General features: G+C 39.7%; 2 protein-coding genes across 9 annotated transcripts in view; one reads left to right on the top strand and one right to left on the bottom strand.

Annotated features, from left to right (window-relative positions):
- The first annotated feature begins 187 nt into the window (after positions 1–187).
- Positions 188–22,231, top strand: GTPBP8 (GTP binding protein 8 (putative)). 7 transcript variants are annotated; one of them, XM_023728877.1, is made up of 6 exons: positions 194–1,419; positions 3,498–3,596; positions 6,253–6,383; positions 7,388–7,487; positions 10,443–10,561; positions 18,714–18,903. In XM_023728877.1, the coding sequence occupies exons 1-6, from the start codon at positions 1,024–1,026 to the stop codon at positions 18,817–18,819; spliced, it is 951 nt and encodes a 316-aa protein (XP_023584645.1). In that variant the 5' UTR covers positions 194–1,023; the 3' UTR covers positions 18,820–18,903. The 7 variants fall into 7 exon arrangements, with proteins under 7 accessions (XP_023584647.1, XP_023584645.1, XP_023584650.1 ...); XM_023728878.1 differs by lacking the exon at positions 18,714–18,903 and adding an exon at positions 21,276–22,231 and having other exon boundaries at positions 195–1,419; XM_023728880.1 differs by having other exon boundaries at positions 195–1,419; positions 10,443–10,556; positions 18,714–18,736.
- The window catches only part of NEPRO (nucleolus and neural progenitor protein), a 26,305-nt gene continuing 20,995 nt past the window's right edge, over positions 17,081–22,390 (bottom strand). For both annotated transcript variants that reach the window (XM_023728876.1, XM_004373682.2), the window contains one exon: positions 17,081–18,627. In XM_023728876.1, the coding sequence (XP_023584644.1) occupies positions 18,159–18,627 (469 nt within the window). In that variant the 3' untranslated portion in view covers positions 17,081–18,158. The remainder of the gene's footprint in view (positions 18,628–22,390) is intronic.

The following is a 22,390-nucleotide window of genomic DNA, read 5'->3' as shown; positions in this document are numbered from 1 at the left end:
CAAAGCCTGTAACAAATTTTAATTAAAAATCAGTCCTCCAGCAGTCAGTTTAAGACTGCTGTATTGGCTACTCTCAAAGTCATTGGTTCTAGTCATTGATTTTTGCATCGAAATTCATTCCGGATTTGCACTGATGAATCACTGAAAAACCTGGAGAACCACTCAAGAGGCTGCGAGTTAATGTTCCTCTGCTATTTGCTGCCGCTGTTTTAGAAAATCTAGCCCTGGTGGCAAAAGCAGTGGTTGAGTGCTTGACTGCTAACTTAACGGTCAGCAGTTGGAACCCACCAGCACCCAAGTGAGAGAAAGACCTGGCAGTCGGCTTCCACAAAGATTACAGCCTTGGAAACCCTATTGGGCAATTCAGTGAGTCAGAATCAGCTGGGCACACAATGACAAATCTTTCAGTTACTCGTTTAATCATATAATATCTGTATCTCCCATTTCGTCATTCATCGTTTTGAATTGCTTTTGAAAATAAACTTTTGAAATAAGATATTACTATCTAACTTCCATGAAACAATTCCGTAACACCTAGGCAGAACTGTTTTGCTTGTACGGAATCTCCGAGTTTTAACGAAATTTCACGCAGCTCTAGAGAAGACTGAAATATGAACAGTCCCTCCCTTGAAAATTATGTGCTTCTTCAACCACATTTTTCACCAGGCTTTTCCTTTTTTGCAGAAGTGTTTTTCCTATTGATGTTTACTTACAACACCCAGAAATTGTAAAGATAAAACGGGCCACCAGAGCTTCACACTTCATGCTTTCATAACTTCACGCCTTCGCTTGAGGCTCCGCGGCCATAGTGCCAGGTATGTGTTTTCGCCTCTGAAAACTGTTAAACAGCCTCCCCAAAGTGACGAACTCGATGGAGGCCCAGTTTTCAGGGCCGGGGTGTCACCGAAAAACGGGCAGCCAACGCCACCTCCCGCACGCTAGGCGCCAAGCGCTTACCAGGGAACGCGCGAGGCCAGCAGAGACTACAATTCCCAGCAGGCGTAGCGGGAGCGGCAATCGCTCATGCGCAGTCCGGACCGCGGAGTAAGACGTCTGGCTGCGGGGGGCTACTGGCGGCGAAAAATGGTGGGACTGCGGTTCCGATGCGGGATAGGCGGACTCTTCAAGGTGCCGGCGACGCAGCAGCGCAGGAGCCGAGCCTACAGCGTGTCCCAGGACTTTGCGGAGGTACTGCGGAAGCCGAAGAGGCAGCTCACAAAGCTGGTCTTCCCGCTGCAGGAGCTCGAGCGGCAGCTCGCCCCGGACACGAGGCCTAGCCTTCACCTGAAGCTCTTCGAGCCGAGCCTGGAGGACATAGCGAGAGCGGACGACCTGTTCACGGCCACCGACCGGCACCGCATCGAGTACCTCAGCTCCGCGGTCCGCCTCGAGCACGCCCCGGACCTCCTCCGCCCTGAGGTGAGCGCTTCTCTGCTCACGGTTTGCAGCGTGCGCGGGGAGTGTTAGACCGGGGTGGATTAACCAGTAACAAGGTACGCACGGGCTCGTTTGTGCGGATTTACTAATCTGTAGTGCACAGTTTCACATGATGTGATGAAAAACGGGTGAAATTGTGCACTACAGATTAGTAAGTCCGCACAAGTGAGCCCGTGCGTATCTCGCTTACTGGGCAGTCCGTCTCTGGGGTTAGATCTCGAACCAGAGACCGGCCGGGGCAGAGGCTTTGCGATCACTTCTTTTTCGAGGGGGGTCACCAAAGGGAGAGAGATTTTCTGGCTTTGTGTTGGTTAATTTTCTAGCTTTATGTTAACATGTAATTATTTCAACTAAGTAAGTATATATAGTTTTAACTATTTTGTTAATGAATACAGAATAAAAGGCTTAAAGCGTTAACAAAATTAACTGTTGTTTTATTATCGTTTTCCTATTTAATTGAATTCCTATTAATTGAATTTAAAACATGCTGAGACAAATTAGACAAAGTGAAGAATATGAGAAAGTTTAATAGTCTCACAAATGAGGTGATCCTTATCAATCTGTAATTTTCACACAATCTAAATTTCCTGTCATGTTCAAAACTGATGTGAAAGGTTTTTAAAACAACTTTTTATTAATTTCCTGAGTGTGCTTCTCATGAGTGTCCTAAGGATTAATAATATTTTGTTCTAAGTCTGTAAAAGAAAAGTTCTAAGTCTGCAAAAAGGAAAGTTCAAATGCTCTTCCATATTTGCAGGAACTGCACTACTGCACTGAAACTTTTCTTCTAAATCCATTTAGAACTGCTCTAGTGAACTGAGTGGTCAGAATTCAGAGAGGATATAAATTATTTAATAATTTTGACATAACACTGTTTTTTCAATTTAAGCTTCTAAATTACTGGACTTTGTGTAATTTGTTAAAAATTTTCAGTTTTATTTATATTTTAGCATTGAGTTTAATCTGGCAGGACATTCAAAATTCATGCAGGACTTAGTATCCCTGGCCCTTGCCTGCTAAAAGCCCTCAATTGTATTAATAATAAAAAATACCCCCACAAATTTTCAAAATGTCCCGCAAGAGGCGGTACTGTTCTCATTTGGAATCACTAGTTTGCATTGTCCCCCACTCAGGACTAATGTTAAAAATGAGAGCTATGTGTGCTAATGGTTAGTGTCAGGAATATTTTGTTGCTTTTCACACTGCACAGATCTAAAGGAGGAAACCTTAATTGGAACAAGAAAGGTCAAGGAAAAGGAATAACCTCTTAATTGTTACTGCTTATTCTGGGATTTGTGAGAAAATGTAGTTCTAGATGTGCAATTGTACTTTAGAGCCAGTTTTGTTGAAATACATCTCTTTTTTACTTAAAAAAGGTTTGTAAATACAGAATGCTTACCAATGTTGCAAATATTCTTGAGTAACCCATTGCTGTCAAGTCAATTCCAACTCACAGCAACCGTACAGGACAGAGTAGAACTGCCCCATAGGATTTCCAAGGAGCGGCTGGTGGATTTGAACTGCCAGCATTTTGGTTAGCATCCTGAGCTCTTAACCACTGCGCCACCAGGGCTCCAGATATTCTTGAATAGCATAGTGTAATTAAAAGCTCAAATGTTGGATATGTTATTGTTAGGTGCCGTCGAGTCGGTTCCAACTCAGTGACCCTATAGGACAGAGTAGAACTGCCCCATAGGGTTTCCAAGGAGCGGCTGGTGGTTTTAAACTGCTGACTTTTTGGTTAGCAGCCATACTCTTAACCATTATGCCACCAGGTCTCCAAAAAAGATGTCCTAAATTCAAATCCCAACTCCTTCACTTTCTAGCTGTGTAATTTTGGGCCAGTTATTTAACATCTCTCTGCCTCTAGTTTTTTTCTTTGGTAAAATGGGGATAATAATATTACATGTCTTATAGGAATGTTGAGGTTTGACTAAACATAAGCCACTTTTTATACAGGTAGGTAAGGTTGTAAATAACTTGATAGAGTTTTGTAACTAATACAGCATATAATATATATATGCTCTAGTACTCGGTTATTTTTTTTTTCCTTGTATAAGGTGTGTTTCATAGGCAGAAGCAATGTTGGAAAATCCTCCCTAATAAAGGCTTTATTTTCACTGGCTCCAGAAGTTGAAGTCAGAGTCTCCAAAACACCGGTATGTTGAAATTTTAAAATATACCTAGACTATCTCTGAATTGACTGAGATGAATAATAAATGTTAAGAGGTGCAAGAAATCATAATTGTTATCTAAGTTCCTGGAGAAGTGGTTTCTTCCAAGCAGGTAGTAAAGTAAAACATTTCATTAATGCCTGTGTATTTCTCTGAAAAAAAGATTGTGACTGAATTTATTTTAGTAGTCTCATCACTAGCTTGAGGAAATTTTCCTTTATTCAGATATTTTCCAAAGAGTTGCTAAATAAAGTGTTCTGTTGTCATTTTATGGGAGCAGTAGTGGTTCAGTGGTAGAATTCTCTTCTTCCGTGTAGGAGACCTAGGTTCACTTCCCAGTGAGTGGACCTCATGTGCACCCATCTGTCATTGGAGACCTGCATGTTGCTATAATGCTAAAGAGGTTTTAGCAGAGCTTCTAGACTAAGATGGACTGGAAAGAAAGGCCTGGTGATCTAATTCCGAAAATCAGTCATTGAAAATCCTATGGATCACAATGGTCTGATCTGCAACCAACAGTAAGATGGCACAGCACCCAGCAGCTTTTTGTTCCATTGTGCACGGGGTTGCCATGAGTGAGGGGTCCCTTGATGGCAGCGAACAACAGCAGTAACATTGTCATTCTACATTTGCTTCTAGGACAGTCATCCTCTAGTTCTGCACTGATTTTAGTGGAAAAAGCTTTAAAGTTGTTTTTTTTTTTCCTTCCTTCTACAATCTTTTTGGAGCCCTAGTGGCATAGTGGTTAAGAGCTCAGCTGCTAACCAAAAGTTTGGCAGTTCAAATCCACCAACCACCCCTTGGAAATCCTATGGGGCAGTTCTCGTCTGTCCTGTAGGGTGGCTATGAGTCGGAACTGACTCAACGGCACCTAACAACAACAACATAATCTTTTTATACCTTGCTACTCTATAAGAGACCCTGGTGGTACAGTGGTTAAACACTTGGCTGCTAACCAAAAGGTTGGCATTTTGAACCCACCAGTCACTTTCAATGGGAGAAAGATGTGACAGTCTGCTTCCGTAAAGAATTACAGCCTCGGAAACCCTGTGGGGCAGTTGTACTGTGTCCTGTAGGGTTACTGTGAGTTGAATTCGACGTAACAGCAGTGGGTTTGATTTTTGGTTTGAACTCTTATCTATGCATATATATAGACACATAGAGCTAGAGAGATATAGACAGTCCCTCATTTACCCAAGGCCAAATTATTTGCTTATTATCCAAGCCAGTCTGCTGTATAGCTTTCTGTCTTTTTTTAATTCCTTTCACTTCCTCTTCAATGATGCAGACCTCTCTACCAATATCTGAGATGCCCTCTCCTTAGAACTCACCCCCAAACCCCTTTGCTATGACAAGACCTTCCCACAACACTAATGCTCGCTGCCCCCCTTTCATCATGTGGAAACCCTTCCGTGAGGCTTCATTGATCTTCTCTTCCTCTTCACTTCATATAGTTGATTCTGTGGGTCCATCGCTAATGATTGGCAGAAAGTGTTGACAAAACCAGTCTTTTCATTCTTTAACCCTGCCATCCTCACTCCCATCCTGCCTCATCACATAACCTAGCTAAACCGTCACTTCTTGCCTTGAGAGGATGTGGAGGAAATGTATTCTTGAATTCCCATTTTGTAATTGTAAAATCATTTTCCTGTGGATACACAGATAAACTGACCTGGAACCTAATTACCATTTATAAAAATCATTCCTCTGAGAATATTTGTTCTAAGTTCCAACTGACTAACTTTTTAAATTGTGTGTCTTAATCTTTCCTTTTCTGGTTAATAAATGTTCTGTGGACACAAAACCATGGATAAACTACTTACCATCTTTACATCAATTTTTGTTGCACAAATATTTTATAATTGTAAAGTCGTACATGCTCTTTAAAAACTGTTTAGTGAAAGCACTACAATGTATGCAGAACATCTCGATTTTAGGGTAACACTAGTCTAGACATACTAAACTATAGTGAAACCTGTGAGAGCCGGAACTTGATGGAACTGCCTTGTTTTTCTAGGTCCCGCGAGTTTTCTGCTTTTGACAGGGCGCAGTCTTACCACTTTTCTTTCGCTGTTAGTGGAAGATATTTGCGTTTTCCTTCTCTGACAGGTTTCCGCCTTATGCAGGTTCTGGCTTTTGCAGGTTTTACTGTATCAGGCTTTGGATCTAGGATTTATGAAAACCTGTATGCCTGAGGGTAAGCATTTTAACCTGACTGTGCCATAATTTGTTTTCTTAAAAGTAGAGATACATTATTCATTAGAAATATTGATTAATGTAATCACACCATTTAGAACAGGCTGACTTTTTCACCAAGAGAGATAGTTACTGAATCAAGAAAGACTCCAAAATATTTGGCCTACATGTTTCTAATATGGAATCTAAATTTCTTCCTAAATCATGGAGATTTTATGATTAAAACAAAATTAATTGGAATGAAGTAGTATGATCTGAGCTTATCTCCAGCTACTTCCCTTCTGTTTTCTTTCACTACCATCATCGGCATAGCTAGGATTTTATACAGAGTACTTAGGCCTTTAATAAGTATTTGTTAATTGCCTAGGTGGAAAACGTTTTGAGCCAAGAAATATATAAAGGACATATTTTAAGACACCTTTTATTTTTCTATTTATTTTATCAGGGGCACACAAAGAAAATGAATTTTTTCAAAGTTGGAAAATACTTTACAATGGTGGACATGCCAGGCTATGGCTATAGAGCACCTGAAGATTTTGTTGACATGGTAGAGACCTATCTAAAAGAACGAAGGAAGTAAGGAAAAATTTTTCTCACGATAGTTATACATTTAACCCTGTAGCACCTTTTCATCAGTAGAGCATTCTATACATGATGAACACTTTAGAAAGGCCATTCCATTCTTCTCATACTATTCTGCAATATAGTATGTAAGACTGAGTATGTACTGCTTGCTTGGTTCCTGCTTGTAGTTAATCCTGATCTGAAATTCAAGTGTTTTCCTAAATAGAGAATATATAAAGTACTTCAGCAGAGTCAGTTTATTAATTTTTAGCTTAAATTTTAGAAGTCAGACTCTTAGCTGGCTCATTTTGAAAATGAAAATTCTTGGTTAATGTATCAAACTTACATAAACTTCAGTAAATTCTGATCATTCTTAAAATGCTTCTGACGTCACATCTTCTGTAAATGTTACCTTTTTTGTCTCCGTTGGTAGTCAGGTGACAGTTTTGTGTTTTAAGAATTGCAGAATATATAAAAAAATTAATGTTAAAACTTTTGAAGTATAAAAAAATGTTCACACATATTTTGCTTGTTGTAGCTTTGCAGGCTAATGGTAATTTTCTTAGAAACTAAGATGAAATATTAATCCAAATATAGTGTGTCTGGTTCCTGTTACATGTTGGTCTTTAAGGTAATATTAAGAATGTTAAACATTTCTGCAGTAACTTAATTGGATTCATGTCTCTTTCTCCCACTAGAATCTAAACTCTTAGAGGAAGGGGCTCCTTCATAGTTATCTCCAGTCCCAGACAGTATTTTACGTTTAATATATGCCTATTGAAATAAATTTATATTAGTGAATTTAGTTATTGAAAATAAACAGCATTGAAACCTGTTGGACCGTAGGATGAACTTCCTAGTGAATTGAGAATTCCTTTTGCCTAAAGAAATTTTTAAACTTTGGTTTGATAATCTTTCAAAGGGAAATTTCTCAGTCCAGTGGGGGCTGGGAGAAGGGGATAAACAAATGGGTATATTTTATATTGCCATTAATCTTCATTTCTTCATTCCTATAGCTTGATGAGAACGTTTTTGTTAGTGGATAGTGCTGTTGGAATTCAAAAAACAGACAATATCGCCATAGAAATGTGTGAAGAATTTGCATTACCTTATGTGGTAAGTATTTCTTTTGAATCATGGTTGCTGTTAGAAATAATTCTATGTGTGTGTTGTGTGTGTGCTTTTTAATGAATGAGCAGGTCTTGCCTTCTCAGAAAATAGAGATAAAGAAAATAAAGAGTACTTTTTGAATAATCTTTTCCATTATCAACTATTAATATTAAAATAAGTTCTGTGGCACTTTTATTCTCTGTTCCTTCTCTCGGTTTTAAGTTTTTGAAATTATAGTCAAAGCATAGCTTTCATTTAATGTTCTTAAATGCTTTCCTTTTTCATGTTTTTTTTTTCTTAAGGCAGTGTAAATATTTGTCCAAACATATTAGTAGCTCCTTAACAGCAGCTTGGCAGATAGTACTTATCAGAATGTAAATATAACAATGGGAAATGAAAACTTTTAAATCAGTTTGGAATTTAAGACCCATTCCAAGAACAAAGCAGGCTTCTGCACACATAGTAGGATTTTTATTCTTAAAGAAAACAGAATTCCTTCTGGGAGTATCTGACCAGTGTTCTTTCTGACTTGACCTAGAATACGATGCAGACTAGTTAATTTTGCTTTGTGAGGCTTCTGGATAAAATAGCACTCTTTTAAGTTCCTTTCTAAGGAAAAGTGAAGAGCCCAATGACTATAATTTGGTTTCAAACAAATGTCAGAAAACCACTATAAAATATAACAATGGAATTCAGTGCAAATCAAACCATGTTACTAGACAGCCACTTTTTTGTGTTGTATGGAATTCCTGGGGTTTGCAAAAGTCATTTGAGACATTAGAAATAAGAGTCAAAGGATTAAGAAACATAGTCTTCCGTAGTAAAAATGCCTAAATATTGCCAAATTGATTTAGTTGATTTGGTGTCGTAAAGTACCAGTTTTTGAAATCATATATTTTCTTCAGTTTTTTTTTTTTTTTTTTTTTTTTAAATAATATTTTATTGTGTTTTAGGTGAAAATTTACACCGCAAATTAGGTTCCCCTTTAACAATTTTTATGGAGCCCTGGTGGCGCAGTGGTTAAAATGATCGACTGCTAGCCAAAAAGTTGGCGGTTTAAAACCACCAGCAGCTTCGTGGAAGAAAGATGTGGCAGTCAGCTTCCATAGAGTTACAGCCTTGGAAACCCTGAGGGGTCGCTATGAGTCGGAATTGACTCGATGGCAGTGGGTTTGGTTTGAACAATTTTTATACAAATTGTTCCATGCCTTGGTTACAGCTGTCAGCATTCTCATTATTTCCATTCTGTTTGTTCTGTTTCCTTAGATTAGCTTCCCTTCCCCTCATCTTCTCACATTTGCTTTTGGGTAAATGTTGACCGTTTGGTCTCATATAGCTCATTTTTTAAGGGATCACATTACTCACTGGTGATGCTGTTTATTTTATAAGCCAGTATATCATTTGGCTGAAAGGTGACCTGCAGAAATATCTTCAATTCCATGTTCCAAGGTTATCTTAGGGCGGTTGTCTTAGGGTTTCCTTTAGTCTGTATCAGTCTAGTAGGTATGGCCTTTTTTAGAAATTTGAATTTTGTTCTAAATTTTTCCTCCATTCTATCCAGGAACTGCTGTTGTGTCCCTGGTGAGAATGATCGGTAGCGGTAGTCGGGCACCATCTGGTTCTTCTGGTCTCAGGTTAGAAGAGGCTGTGGTTCATATGGGCTGTTAGTTCCGTGGATTAGTTTCTTCTTTGAGCCTTTGATTTCCTTCATTCTCTTTTGCTCCATTTGAGTAGAGACCAATAGTCGTATCTTAGATGGCCACTTGCAAGCTTTTAAGACCCAAGATACTACTCACCAAACTAGGATGTAGAACATTATCTTTGTGAACTATGTTATGCCAGTTGACTAAGTTGTCCTCTGAGACTATGGTCCCAAGCCTTTTAACTCAGTAAATCAATCCCATCAGTTGTTTGGATATGTATAGGAAGTCTCCATAACTGTGCCCTGTATGTGGTTTATTATATGTGTGGATATATATGCAGCACATATAAACATGTATATTCGTATGCCTACAGATACATCTATACATGTACGTGCATTCATTCGCATATGCCTCTATACACATATATGCATTATTTTCTTCAGTTTTAACTAGAAGATATATAGTGTTTTCTTCTTTGGAAAACGGGTTGGGATAGAGGAATTATATCTCACTTAAATAACAGCAGATTCGCTTTTATGAGGAAGGACTCCCATTTGGAGGGATTCATGGGTCATTAGAACCCATACACTTTCTGCGCTTCCTCACTCCTTCTGCCTTTAGTATTTTTATGATTGAAAAACATAAGTGATTAGTCAGGAAATTTAATTTTATAGAAATACTCTCAATTTCCCAGAAAAACGTGATGGATCAAGGTTTTACTTTTTAATTGATTTGCAATCATCTGTGCCTTGATCCTCCTCCAGCACTTCATTGTCTTTGGACAAGTAAAATTCTAGGCTTACTTGGAACGTAAGTATAGTGGATACAACTTAGAAGTAACCTGATTTCTGATTTTTCCATTAGGTCATTATATATAAGATTAAACCATTTTGTAGGTAGAAAATTATCACAATTTGGCAATTTTATATGGTTCAACCTAATAGTACTCATTTAATATGTCTCAGACCACGAGGTATATAGTGATCACATGAGACATTTGGCTTGTGGCAATTGCAGATACGGCTCTTGAGTCCTTTTCACCTGACCTTGAATCCAAGATCTCATGGCCCTGTGTTGTTGAAGCATAGTTAAATAGCAAACACATAGGGAATACTTCACATGCTTCTTACATTGGCTCAGTTCATCTTCACAGCGACTCCTTTAGGTGGGTATTGCTTTTCTTTATGATGAGGAAACTGAGGCACAAGGAGATTAAGAAACTTGCACACGTCACGTAGTTGTAACTGAAAAATTGTATAAAATGTATAAAACTAAGAAATACTTTATTTCCAGTGCTTAAAACTTTGTTTTCTTATAGATAGTATTAACAAAAATTGACAAATCTTCCAAGGGACGTCTTTTAAAGCAAGTGCTTCAGATCCAGAAATTTGTTGACAGTCAAACGCAAGGATGTTTTCCTCAATTGTTTGCTGTAAGGTAAGAGTTTTAACTTTTTATATGTCCTAGCCAGCCTCTAGTATTAAATCACTCTTTCTTAAATGAAGATGTCATTTAGAATTAGAGAAGTTTGGAAGGCCGTGCACTTGGCCATGAGTTGTTGGTGCAGTCCAACAGCACTTTATTTTTTTCTTCCTCATATTCTTTCTTCCTTTTGCTGGTTCTGGTTGGATTTTCCTTGCACTTTATTCTCTTCCTGCCTCAGCCTACCTCATCCCTAGACCATAGCAGAAGTGAAAACTTTTTGCCTTGTAAAATTAACTAAACAACGCCCACAATAAAGATACTACCATCTCTTTCTCAATTCCAAAAAAAAACCTGATACAGGTTGTGAGGGAATTTTCCTTTAAAAGGACCGTACATAAAGAAGAAATGCTTCATATACATTAGAAATAAGCATTGGTAGCAGAGGGACTGGTCATTATCTGAGCTGGTAACTTTTGAGATATTATAATGTGGTTTAGGGATGAAGCACCGGCCTGTACTTTCATTGTTCACCTTGGATACAGGTAGTGATTTGTACTGTGGAAGAGGTATAGTGATTTTCTTACTCTGATTTCTTTCTGGAAGGCATTATGCTAGTTGCTATGAGAACATAATGAATGCAAGTAATACTTTATTATGTATGAAAACTATCTCCTAAATGTCATTTTAGGTTCTGCCAATCTAGATCAGACTTAAATTGTTTGGACAAGTAAAATTCTGTCAAAATCAAATCTTCATTCATTCCTACAAAATGCCACTTCTCCCTTGACTTACAGTAAAAAATTCATCATGTTCATTTGCCTATGTCCATATATATAATGGAAAATCTTAGGGGCAGGACTGAAATCTTAATTCTTCTTAGAACCCTGAGCATTGTCATACAAAAACAGCTATTTCTTTTAAGTCTTTGATACAAAGGAAGTGAGGCTTTAGCTAAAAAGGCAACACAGACAGGATGGGCAAATCATGGCTTAACTGCAACATTTATTGAAAGAAATTGGTCATTTTAGTTGACTATAAACTGTCAGTTTAGTGTAATGGGGCTGGGGAAAGAATGCCAGTGTTTTCTTGAGCTATGTTAATAGAATTAGGGTGTTCAAAACTACTGAGGGCCGTGTGCCACTAGACCAGTCACATCAGACTGTGGCTCAGCATTAAGAAGAACAGTTAGACCTATCTGAAAACAGATGGCCTTGGGGGATGTTACCAGTAATTAAAACACTTAATTGATCCTCACAGTAAACATCTCTATTTCAAAGATAAGGTTGTGTCAGAGAAGTTAAGTCAATTCCAGAGAGCCATTGGCTGAAATAGAAAGAGCATAGTCCTTAGTGTCAGACAGCCATGATTTCTGGCTTTCAAGAACGTCAGCATTCACTATTCTACAGTGACCATTTACAGCAGGAAGTTGGCAGGCTATACTCTCTAGCATGACCAAGCCCCAGTCCAGCCCTCTAGAAGGGAATCTGGCCTTCCCACAAAATAGTTAATATGAAAATCGAGTGTTATTTCCTTCTCTTCTTGTGTATTGTTGGTAGGGGAAAGATGGAGGTGTGGGGTAGATACGTCTTTTATAAGCCTGTAGGCAAAAGGTTAAGTGCTGACCTTCATGTTGCAACTCTTCCCCAGCAGGATAGAGAAGTATAAATGGTGAAAGGCCCTATAAGGATTGATGCTGCGATCAGTCTGTTAGCATTTTTTATACGTGGTATGCAAAAAATACATAAGTAGGCACAGTATAATTGTTTCTGTGATTTTCTATGTAGTGAAATTCCAAGCAGATAAGAACTCACTCTTAAGAACAGAAGAAATTATCTGAGTTGCCAGAAATGTAGCAGATGAGTTCAAGATGCCATATTTAGTGGATGGATGGATAGATATTAGAAAAAACTGAAAAGAGTGTAAATTATTAAAGTGATTGAATTTTTGTCACAAAAAGGAACAAACTAAAGAAATTAAGACTCTTAGAAAATAGAAAGCAAAATAGAAGATATGAAATTTTTAGAATCACGAAGGATCAGATTTTAGAATACTAGAAGAGGCTAGAGAAAGAACAGAAAGAACAAGTTAAAGGACGTTCTGCTTCATAGATGGAACTTGTAGGTATTTGTAATTATATATTTTTTTTAAGTTTAGATTACTTTAGATTTATTATTATCCCTGAGATAAGGAAGAAAGTGATTTTTCCTTTCTTTTCTTTTCACAGTGCTGTAACCTATTCTGGAATCCATCTGTTGAGATGCTTTATAGCACATATAACAGGAAACCTTAAGGCTAATGACTCCCAGTTTAGCTGAAGATTCAAAATTCTTTGTCAGTTGGAGTTAAAAACACCTAGAAGAATTTCAGCATTGTTTGAAATGTTGTGTATTTGTAACTTGCAGGATTGCTTTAGCTTTAAAATCTGCATCTTCCCAAAGAATGAATTGTGTGTGAGAAAAAAAAGTTTACAAATAATTGAATTATGCTGTTCATTAGAACAGATACTAGCTGTTTTTCCTGTTTAACAAACTGACAAGCAACAGCATACAGAAGTCCAGAAAAGGAAAACTGATTACTACTGTGTAGAGAAGGGCTTGCCATGTTATTTACTGAGCTTTTGTCTTTTAAGAATGTCTATTATGTATATATATTTTAAATATTAAAATGGGCTAGGTAAAAGGGCTGCTTGTGTGTTAAGTAGGTTGATGGATAAATGTTCCTTTGTCTGCCTGTAATTTATCTTCTTTCCTGAGTCTTTCTCTGAATATAAAAAAAATTATTCTTGAAACAGTTGGTCTGTGTTAGAAATACTAGTACTTTCTGCCTAGGATCATTCACCTTTGTAGGTAGAACATAGGATTCTGAATGAGAAGACCAGAATTCTATTTCCAGTTCTAATATTTACTATATGCTGGATTTTGGACAAATTACCTGATTTCTTTGAGCCTCATCTGTTACTGTAACCTCACAAGTGATGAGGATTAAAATGGTATTACACGAGGTAATATATGTGGGTGTGCCTGACTCAAGCCATGATATTTTCAGTCACTTCATATGCATGCTAAAGCTGGACAGTGAATAAGGAAGAACAAAGAAGAATTGATACTTATGAATTATGGTGTTGGTGAAGAATATTGAATATACCATGGACTGCCAGAAGAATGAACAAATCTGTCTTGGAAGAAGTACAGCCAGAATGCTCCTTAGAAGCAAGGATGGCAAGACTTCATCCCATATACTTTGGACATATTATCAGGAGGGACCAGTCCCTGGAGAAGGACATCATGCTTGGTGAAGTAGAGAGCAAAAAAGAGGAAGACCCTCAACGAGATGGATTGACACAGTGCCTGCAACAGTGGGCTCAAACATAGCAGCGATTGTGAGGATGGCGCAGGACCAGGCAGTGTTTCATTCTCTCGTACATAGGGTCGGAACTGACTCAATGGCACCAAACTACAGCAACAAGAATACATAGGAAAAGGACATCTGCATATTTGTAAAGCAAAACCAGCCAAAGAGTACAGCAGAATTCACAGGTGGATTTGTCACAGAAAAAATCCATCATGCAGGAAGTAACCTGTTCTGTAATGAAAGGCAAAAGACAAAAATAGCTTAAGTGACAAAACTGATTTGCAAAGGGCAAGAGAAGAAAGTGTGACAATTTAGAACTGGTGTGTTAAGATTCAGAATGGAAAGAAAAAGCCTTACCTTGAACTGAAGTTAACGGAAAAGGTCTTTATGAAGATGCCACTGACCTGTCACAGAAATGGTTTAACTTTTCAAAGTGAGGCTGAATGTGAAAGGTTATAGCTATAGAAAACCTTTTGCCATAAGTCGATTCCAACTCATAGCGACCCTATAGGACAGAGTAGAACTGCCCCAGAGCTGTAGCACTGGATAAAAAAAATTAATGCTGTAAAACCACGTTATGACTTTTTTATAAGAACTCAATTCTGAATATATTTTCAGTTTTATATTTGATAGAGCTGGTCTATTTTATTCTAACCAGCAGTGTTTTGAGCAGAAAAGACGTATCTGTAGGCGTTCCTGAAGTAAAATATATGGTGATGTCGCAGTGGCGGCGAATGTCGGGGCGGCAGAGACAGTAACCAAACACAACTCTTACGGAGAAGTGGGGCCAGGAGGGTCACTCTGAGGAGTCGACCCCGGCTTCAGTCCCAGGAGTTTATTTTATAGTCAGTACAGCAAACAGTGAAGCAAATAACACAACACTGGGCTCTGGGTGAGTAACAAGTTTCGGGCAAGGGAGAAGGAATTCAGGTAAACAAGCCAATCAGTAACAGGGCAATAGGTTTGGGAAAACAAATCGTGCCTAATCTCATTCTTATCACTGGCAAGTCTCCAACATGTCGTATACAGCATAGAGGCCTGTGGGGGCTGCAGTTGTCAATAGTGCAGCCATGTTTAAATGGCATATATCCCACGTGGTGATAAGCGAATTATCTTAGAAGCCATCTTTCTGCCTGCCAGTGTTACTTTACTGCTTATCTTAGCCTTGGTTCCCCTAAAAGCAGAACCTGAGACAAAAGCTTGCATATGGGTAGTTTGGGAAGTGATCCCAGTGATCCCAGTGGAGTGAAATGGAAGAAAAACCAATCAAGGATGCATTGAGTTGGCCACACTACGGCCACTAGTGCTTCATTTTGAGGAATCTTCTGAGGAGTCTTTTGAAATGTGCCTCTCAATTGTTGGGGTGGTAGGGGGAGAGGTGGCCTCACAGTTCTTCCAGGCTGTACGTGCCCAAGAGCCAGGCAGTTCCTGCAGTTTGTCAGAGGCTGGGGGCAGGAAGTAGGAGGTGCCTGGAGCAGGAGACAAGGTGTTTGTCAATACTGCTCTGAAGTGGTTGCCACAGCAGTGGCTTAAGTAAGGCCAAGAGGAAAAGTGACACGCGGGAGCTGCCGAACAACGCTGGTGAATTACCTGTGTGCTTTAATGCCACCAGAAACAATACAACTGGTATTTGTTAAGTGTGACCCTGACCAGTAAAGAAACATTTATTTCTATGTAATGTACTGGATAAGTATGTTGGTATATTTTCTGTTTTTAAATTTTACAACAAATTTCAGTTATTTGGGAAAATAACTTATATAGAATACTATATTCCTTATAAATATATAAATTATTATTTTGTGGACACATATGAAGTTTTTACTATTTTTGCCAGAATTGTAAGGGGTGGGAGATAGAAGATGAAAGAAAGAAACTTACTCCAAAGGAGCATTAATGAAATAGAGCGGGGGAAAAAAAATGCTAGGCTGATAGTCCAATCCAGGTTTTATAGTTCTTCCTCCTTAGACCACTCACTACACCACTTGGGTTTTTCCAGTGAGGGACAGACATTATCTCCCAAGTCCCATTCAACTATAAAAGTTGATTCTGGAACAATGCCACTTCAGATGAAGAAACCCAAGCCCAGGGAAACTGACTCGCTCAGTGGGGTCATACCCAAATAGAAGCAAAAGCAAGACTGGACCTTAAATCTAGCTCCGAGGGACCATATTTTTAACCTTATCTTCTGAATCAAAAATTGGGACATGAACTCTTAAAAAATAGGGCTACTTAAGGGAAGTGGGTGCGTGAGTATAAACAACTCCCAGGAAATAAATCAGGCCCTAGAGTCAACAAAACTGTATACCAGTTACTTAACTAATTCACCTTCATTTCCCAATATGTAATGGGGGTACACTGAATGTAAGGCCACTTATGAGTCAAAGGCAATTTCTAGACTTAACATGATATCTCTTTGGTATTCTTCATGCTTTAAGGTACAAAGTAGTTACTACCACTTGATAGGAAGTCAGGAAGAATGTAAACAGTGAAAAATAACTAGAGATTAAAAAACTAGATTAAATCAGGATGTTTAACAAGGTTTCAAGAAAGTAGACAGACCAGTGTTTATCTAACCAGATTGTGGGCCAAAGGCATCAAAATCTCTTGGGCTCCTTGTTAAAAATGCAGACTTCTGGCCCCACCCCAACCCATCTTTATCAGTCTCACGGTGGGGCAGGGATTCTGCATTTTTAAACAATATTCCAGGTGATTCTTAAGGCAGCCTGAAGTTTGAGAACCACTGGTATAGACAAGTGGGAAAATGTACAGCAGCCAGACAGGGAAAGGACCAGGCCAGATAAAGAACAGAAAAGAAATACAGAAAATGAAAGGAGGGCCAAGGAAAAGGATGTAGCATATACTAGGGTGGTGTTTTCTTTTTCTGTAAATCTGTAACAATTTATAAAACTTGAGGATATAACAACTTACCAAAGTAAAGGTTATTAACCTAATTCTAGTAAGCTGTAACATTTGAAAGATATCTCAAGGTTCACATCATTACAAATGATTATAAATGTATGTATTGTCCTCATCGCTAGGTCTATTTTGTGTCTCTTGGCTTTATTTTTCATTTTACTTTCTGTCTTAGTTACCTAGTGCTGCTATAATAGAAATACCACAAGTGGGTGGCTTTAACAAACAAATTTTTCACAGTTTAGGAGGCTAGAAGTCTGAATTCAGGGCACCAACTCTAGGGGAAGGTTTTCTCTGTCAGTTCTGGAGAGGGTCCTTGTCTCTCTTCAGCTTCTATTCCTTGGCTCCTTGGTGACCCTCATGTGGCATGGTATCTATCTTACCCCATGTCTGCTGCTGTTCTTCCTTACTTAATCTGTTCCTTTTATATCTCAAAAGAGACTGATTCAAGACACACCCTACACTGATACTGTCTCATTTTCAAGCACATAACAAAGAAAACCCATTCCCAAATGGGATTATAACCACAGGTGAAAGGGTTGGGATTTACAATGCACATTTTTGGTGGACACAATTCAATCCATAACACGGTCCTACTTCTGCTTTGCTATCCTGTTATATTTCATGTATAGCCATAAGCCGCCTTAAATCCTTTTTGAAAAAAGGATGATTTTGGAATAAATCACTGGCACCCAAATAAACAAAACAGTAAAAACCTTTTGGAGAACTTCAAAAGCATTTTAATGTGGGCCCATGAGATAACGTGAACAAATGAAGTGAAGTAATGGTTGTGACCAATTAGTGGCAAAACTTTGAATCCCTTTGATGATCAATTCTAGTCTATAATAAGCAAGAACACAACCATCAGAAGCAAGAAACGTTGGTATGCTGAGGTGGACTTACCCATGATGGAGCCAGTAAGGCAAGTGATCTTTCAGGGGCTTCCTTGCTGCTCCCCACTTCTACCCTAGCCCCACATCCTTCAAGGCACAGAGTAGGCTTTTGCAAACCTAATTATTCCAAGTCTTAATCCCTGGTAAATCATAAAATTGTTCAGTTTTTCAGGGACATGCCAGCCTTAGTCAAGGAACTACATCAGATACTCAAGGGCAGGCTGTGGCAGATTTTCCATCTTAACCCCTGGCTCCTAGTTGAAGCCAAGTAAGTATTTGTTCATTAAATGGCACAAAGATACTTTAAATATTTATTGAACTGAAAACTCCCATGCAGTGTTGCACGAAAGTAGCTCCACTCTCAGTCAAAGCGGTACTTCCAGATAGCAGCAGCTCCACGTAGAACAGCAGAACCCTGGAGCAGCTTGTTAGCACTTCAAAGTGATGAACATCTAAACTCCCATTAAAGCAAAAATGTCATCAATGTCATCTCTCTGCTTAATAGTTTCTGATGTATTATGTTCACTCGTTTGGGTCATTGTCCATGAACCAGTTTCATTGTCATTGCTTTGTGTGAGATTTTCATGGTTTTGTTTCTTCTTAGTTCTCACAACAGGGTTTGAAGCTCTGCTACCTATGAGCTGCTTGCTGTAAGGGTAGAGATCAGCTCTATGAACCGTGCGGTGGGAGAGTCTTCGTTTAGCACTGGTGTCTGTAGCACCCTTCTGCGTCCCTTGAGGGAACTGGTGAATTTCCTTTAAAAGGGCTGACTGCAGCTTTCTCTGCGGTTTCCTTCGTCTCAGTAAAAATTTATTCTGTGACCTTCTTTGACTCAGATGATGCTTTGAAGTTTTGTTACCTGAGCCACGAAGAATGCAGTTGCAAATAGATGTTTTTATGCACTCTAATTTCTTCGGCAAGCTTTAAAGGACAGAGAAAGGAAAAATCTGAGCTTGTTAAGATGCAGAAAAACATTCTCAAGCACTTTTAATTTGTCTCCTTTCTAGCTCTAGCAACTGCCAACTAAACAGAAAAGAAAGTACACAACTTATTTGCAAGTCCCATGCCTATGTAAGGCATTCTGCTGTGTGGATCATAACAAATTATGGATAACACTGCAAAGAATGGGAATTCCAGAACACTTAATTGTGCTCATGCGGAACCTGTACGTAGACCAAGAAGCAGTTCGAACAGAACAACGGGATACTGCATGGTTTAAAATCAGGAAGGGCGTGTGTCAGGGTTTTATCCTTTCACCGTACTTACTCAGTCTGTATGCTGAGCAAATAATCTGAGAAGCTAGACTGTGAAGAAGAACATGGCATCAGAATTGGAGGAAGACTTATTAACCTGTGATATGCAGAGGACACAACCTTGCTTGCTAAAAGTGAAGAGGACTTGAAGCACTTACTGATGAAGATCGAACACTACAGCCTTCAGTATGAATTACACCTTAACGTAAAGAAAACAGAAATCCTCACAACTGGACTAATAAGCAACATCATGATAAATGGGGAAAAGACTGAAGTTGCCAAGGATTTCATTTTACTTGGATCCACAATCAACGCCTATGGAAGCAGCAGTCAAGAAATCAAAAGACGCATTGCATTGGGCAAAATCTGCTGCAAAAGACCTCTTTAAAGTGTTAAAAGGCAAAGATGTCACCCTGAGGACTAAGGTACGCCTGATCCCAGCCATGGTATTTTCACTAGCCTCATGTGCTTGCAAAAGCTGGACAATGAATAAGGAAGACCCAAGAATTGATACATTTGAATTACAGTGTTGGCAAAGAATACTGAATAGACCACAGACTGCCAGAAGAACAAACACGTTTGTCTTGGAAGAAGTATAGCCAGAATGCTCCTTAGAAGCAAGGATGGCAAGACTTCGTCTCATGTACTTTGGACATGTTATCAGGAGGGACCAATCCCTGGAGGACATCATCATGCTTGGTAAAGTAGAGGGTCACCAAAAAAGAGGAAGACACTTGGAGTGTAATGGATCACTGTTGTGTGGCTTTTCTAGCCACGGTCTTGTAACTCCCACCCAAGTGATTGGGCAGGACTGCAGATAATTGTGGCCCACCAAGGGGATTGGGCAGTTTTTCCTTAAAAGAAGGCCAATTCCAGAGCAGAAAGGAGAGCCCACCACCACCAAGGAAGAACAGGCAGAAGCTGGCACATCCTTTGGACCCAGAATCCCTGCACTGGGAGGCTCCTGGGACGAGACAGAGAGTAAGCTGTAACCTGAAGATGGTGAGAAGCGGTGGCAGGAGAGACCTGGCAGCAGGAGACAGCATGGTGGGCTTCCCAGCCCATGAAGCAAGAAAGCTGAGTGCCTTTGGGCAGAGAGGCCTAGGACCAGGGAAAAGGTGTGCCTACGAGCACTGCTGGGAAGAGGCTGTCCTTATGGAAGAACTGTATCCTTGAGTGTTCCTGATCCTGAATTGTAACCTGTTAATTCCCTAATAAGCCCTATAATCTTGAGTATGGTCTGTGAGAACTGTGAGTACTGTGTGGCCATTGCAGTGAATTATCGAACCCAGTACAGAAGTAGAGAGTGTCATGAGAGGGACGGTTGGTGTCGGAATTCATAAAGATGGCAGAGAGAGGAGGTGTGTCTGACCCGTCCTCACAGGAATCAGTCCTGGGCTGTTGATCTTAATTCTCCTTCCCCCTTGTGAGGTTGGAGGTCAGACACCACCCCCAAGCCATTTTTACTACCCTCAACAAGATGGATTGACACAGTAGCTGCAACAATGGGCTCAAACACAGCAACGATTGTGAGGATGGCGCAGGACCAGGCAGTGTTTCGTTCCGTTGTACATGGGGACGCTATGAGTTGGAACCGACTTGATGGCACCTAACAACAACATGCCTGTGTACAATCCCAGAATCACAATGAAAAATAAGGAAGGAGGGGTTTCAACCCAAATCTGTCTTTTCAGATCCCAACTTGCAACTCAGGTTGTAGGCAGACGTACTCCATTATGCTCCCAAAGTGAAGTAACGCATGTAACTGCCTGGGAAGGTAGCTGAGCAGTGAAGATACCTCCACACTTTAGAGCCAGAGCTTTTCCCTGCAACCTGCTAACTTGTCCATAATATACCAGCAGTGGAGCTGGAAAAAGGATGTATCACAAATGGCAGAATCTGCCAGTGCACAGGAATCCCCATCTGGATAAGCAACTCGGGTTGTGGCAGGAAGTTGACAAGGAAAAAGGAATAAAAGCGAAGAATCAGAAGACAGGGCTTGCACTAACTGACAGCCTTGAGCTACCCTAAGTGTGACTCTCTGTCAGTTTGGAAATTCAGAACTCAAACAGCTGATTATTTTAGGTGTTTTGCTTCTGGTTAGGCTGCCCTGCCACAGGGCACATCAGTGTCTGCTGAACTGCCTGGCTACGCGGGAGGATCAGATTTGGAGATTAGCATGAACCAGTACTCCCAGCCCCACCACCCTCTGCTTTTATTTTTTAAACAAATATAAAACTTTGAGGAAGACCATTATAATGCAGTAATTCACAGTCTCTTTGTTTTCTAAACCATTTTCTTGTCTTACTACAACAGTGACTTTTAAGTACCTGAAATGGAGATAGGCAGAATGAAAAAAAAAATCAGAGGACCTGAACTAAGTTCTAGATCACCAGTTCCAACACCTTGAACAAAATCCTCCAATTCCTCATCTATAAAACCGGAGTAATACTGCCCACCTCAGAGTTACTGTGGACGTCAAGCCAGCTGTCAAATGTATTATAGATATAATGTATTACTGAAATGGCAAAACAGAGCAGGAGGAAAGACAACTGTATTTCTAAGGGGTACAGAATAATGATTTAATGAAACTCCCATTTGTTACCCTTCTTGTTAGTTTTTAATCATTATATCCTCTGCCTCACCCCACCCTGACTTTAAGCCCAGTCGTGAACAGAATGCCTGTCTGCATCTCAGGCTGAGTTTCTGCCCTAGAAGGACTCCCTTTCTGATGGCTACAGGCCTTTAGGGGTCCCCAGTGTAAAACCTCTCCAAGCAGTTCATCTCCTAGAAATATTCGACACCTTCTGCCCTGGCTTTTAATGAAAGCCCTCATTATATATTACTAGTTTCCTAAAGAGGGAGTATCTTCTCCATAATTTTTAAAAAAGAAAGTTTAACAGATTTTGGGAAGTTAAAGTGATTCATCCTGAACAGATCAACGTCTGTACCTACAGATAACAAATAACGGTGGATGCAGAGTATTTCTGGAAGGATACATAAAAACTGGCCAGACCGATTGCCTCTGTGAAGGAGAATTAAGGACCTACCTGTATACTCATTTGTGTGTGACATTGCTCCTATGGTTATTATTTTTTCAATAAAAAATATAAAGCTCTAAACCGTCTATCTTTACATAATGCTTCATGCAGTGATGGCACACGATCACAGATAGCCATCCTTAAGCAGTTCCATGAATGTGAGAATCATGGGAAAAGAATAAATCAATAACATAGAGTCGAGCTCCTGTGAACATTAATGCTGACCCTGGCCCCGGCAGTCTGGCGTGTGCCCACAAAGATGGCAGGCACCTCTGCTTCTCCCCAGGCCTCACCCCACTCTCTCCAGCCCTCACCCCGCTCTCCCCAGCCCTCACCCCGCTCTCTCCAGCCCTCACCCCTCTCTCCCCAGCCCTCACCCCTCCAGCCCTC

Source organism: Trichechus manatus, unplaced genomic scaffold, assembly GCF_000243295.1.
Source record: "Trichechus manatus latirostris isolate Lorelei unplaced genomic scaffold, TriManLat1.0 scaffold00026, whole genome shotgun sequence".
Lineage (NCBI taxonomy): Eukaryota > Metazoa > Chordata > Mammalia > Sirenia > Trichechidae > Trichechus > Trichechus manatus.
Note: the sequence above shows the minus strand (reverse complement) of the source record. Positions and strands in the feature narration are given on the sequence as shown.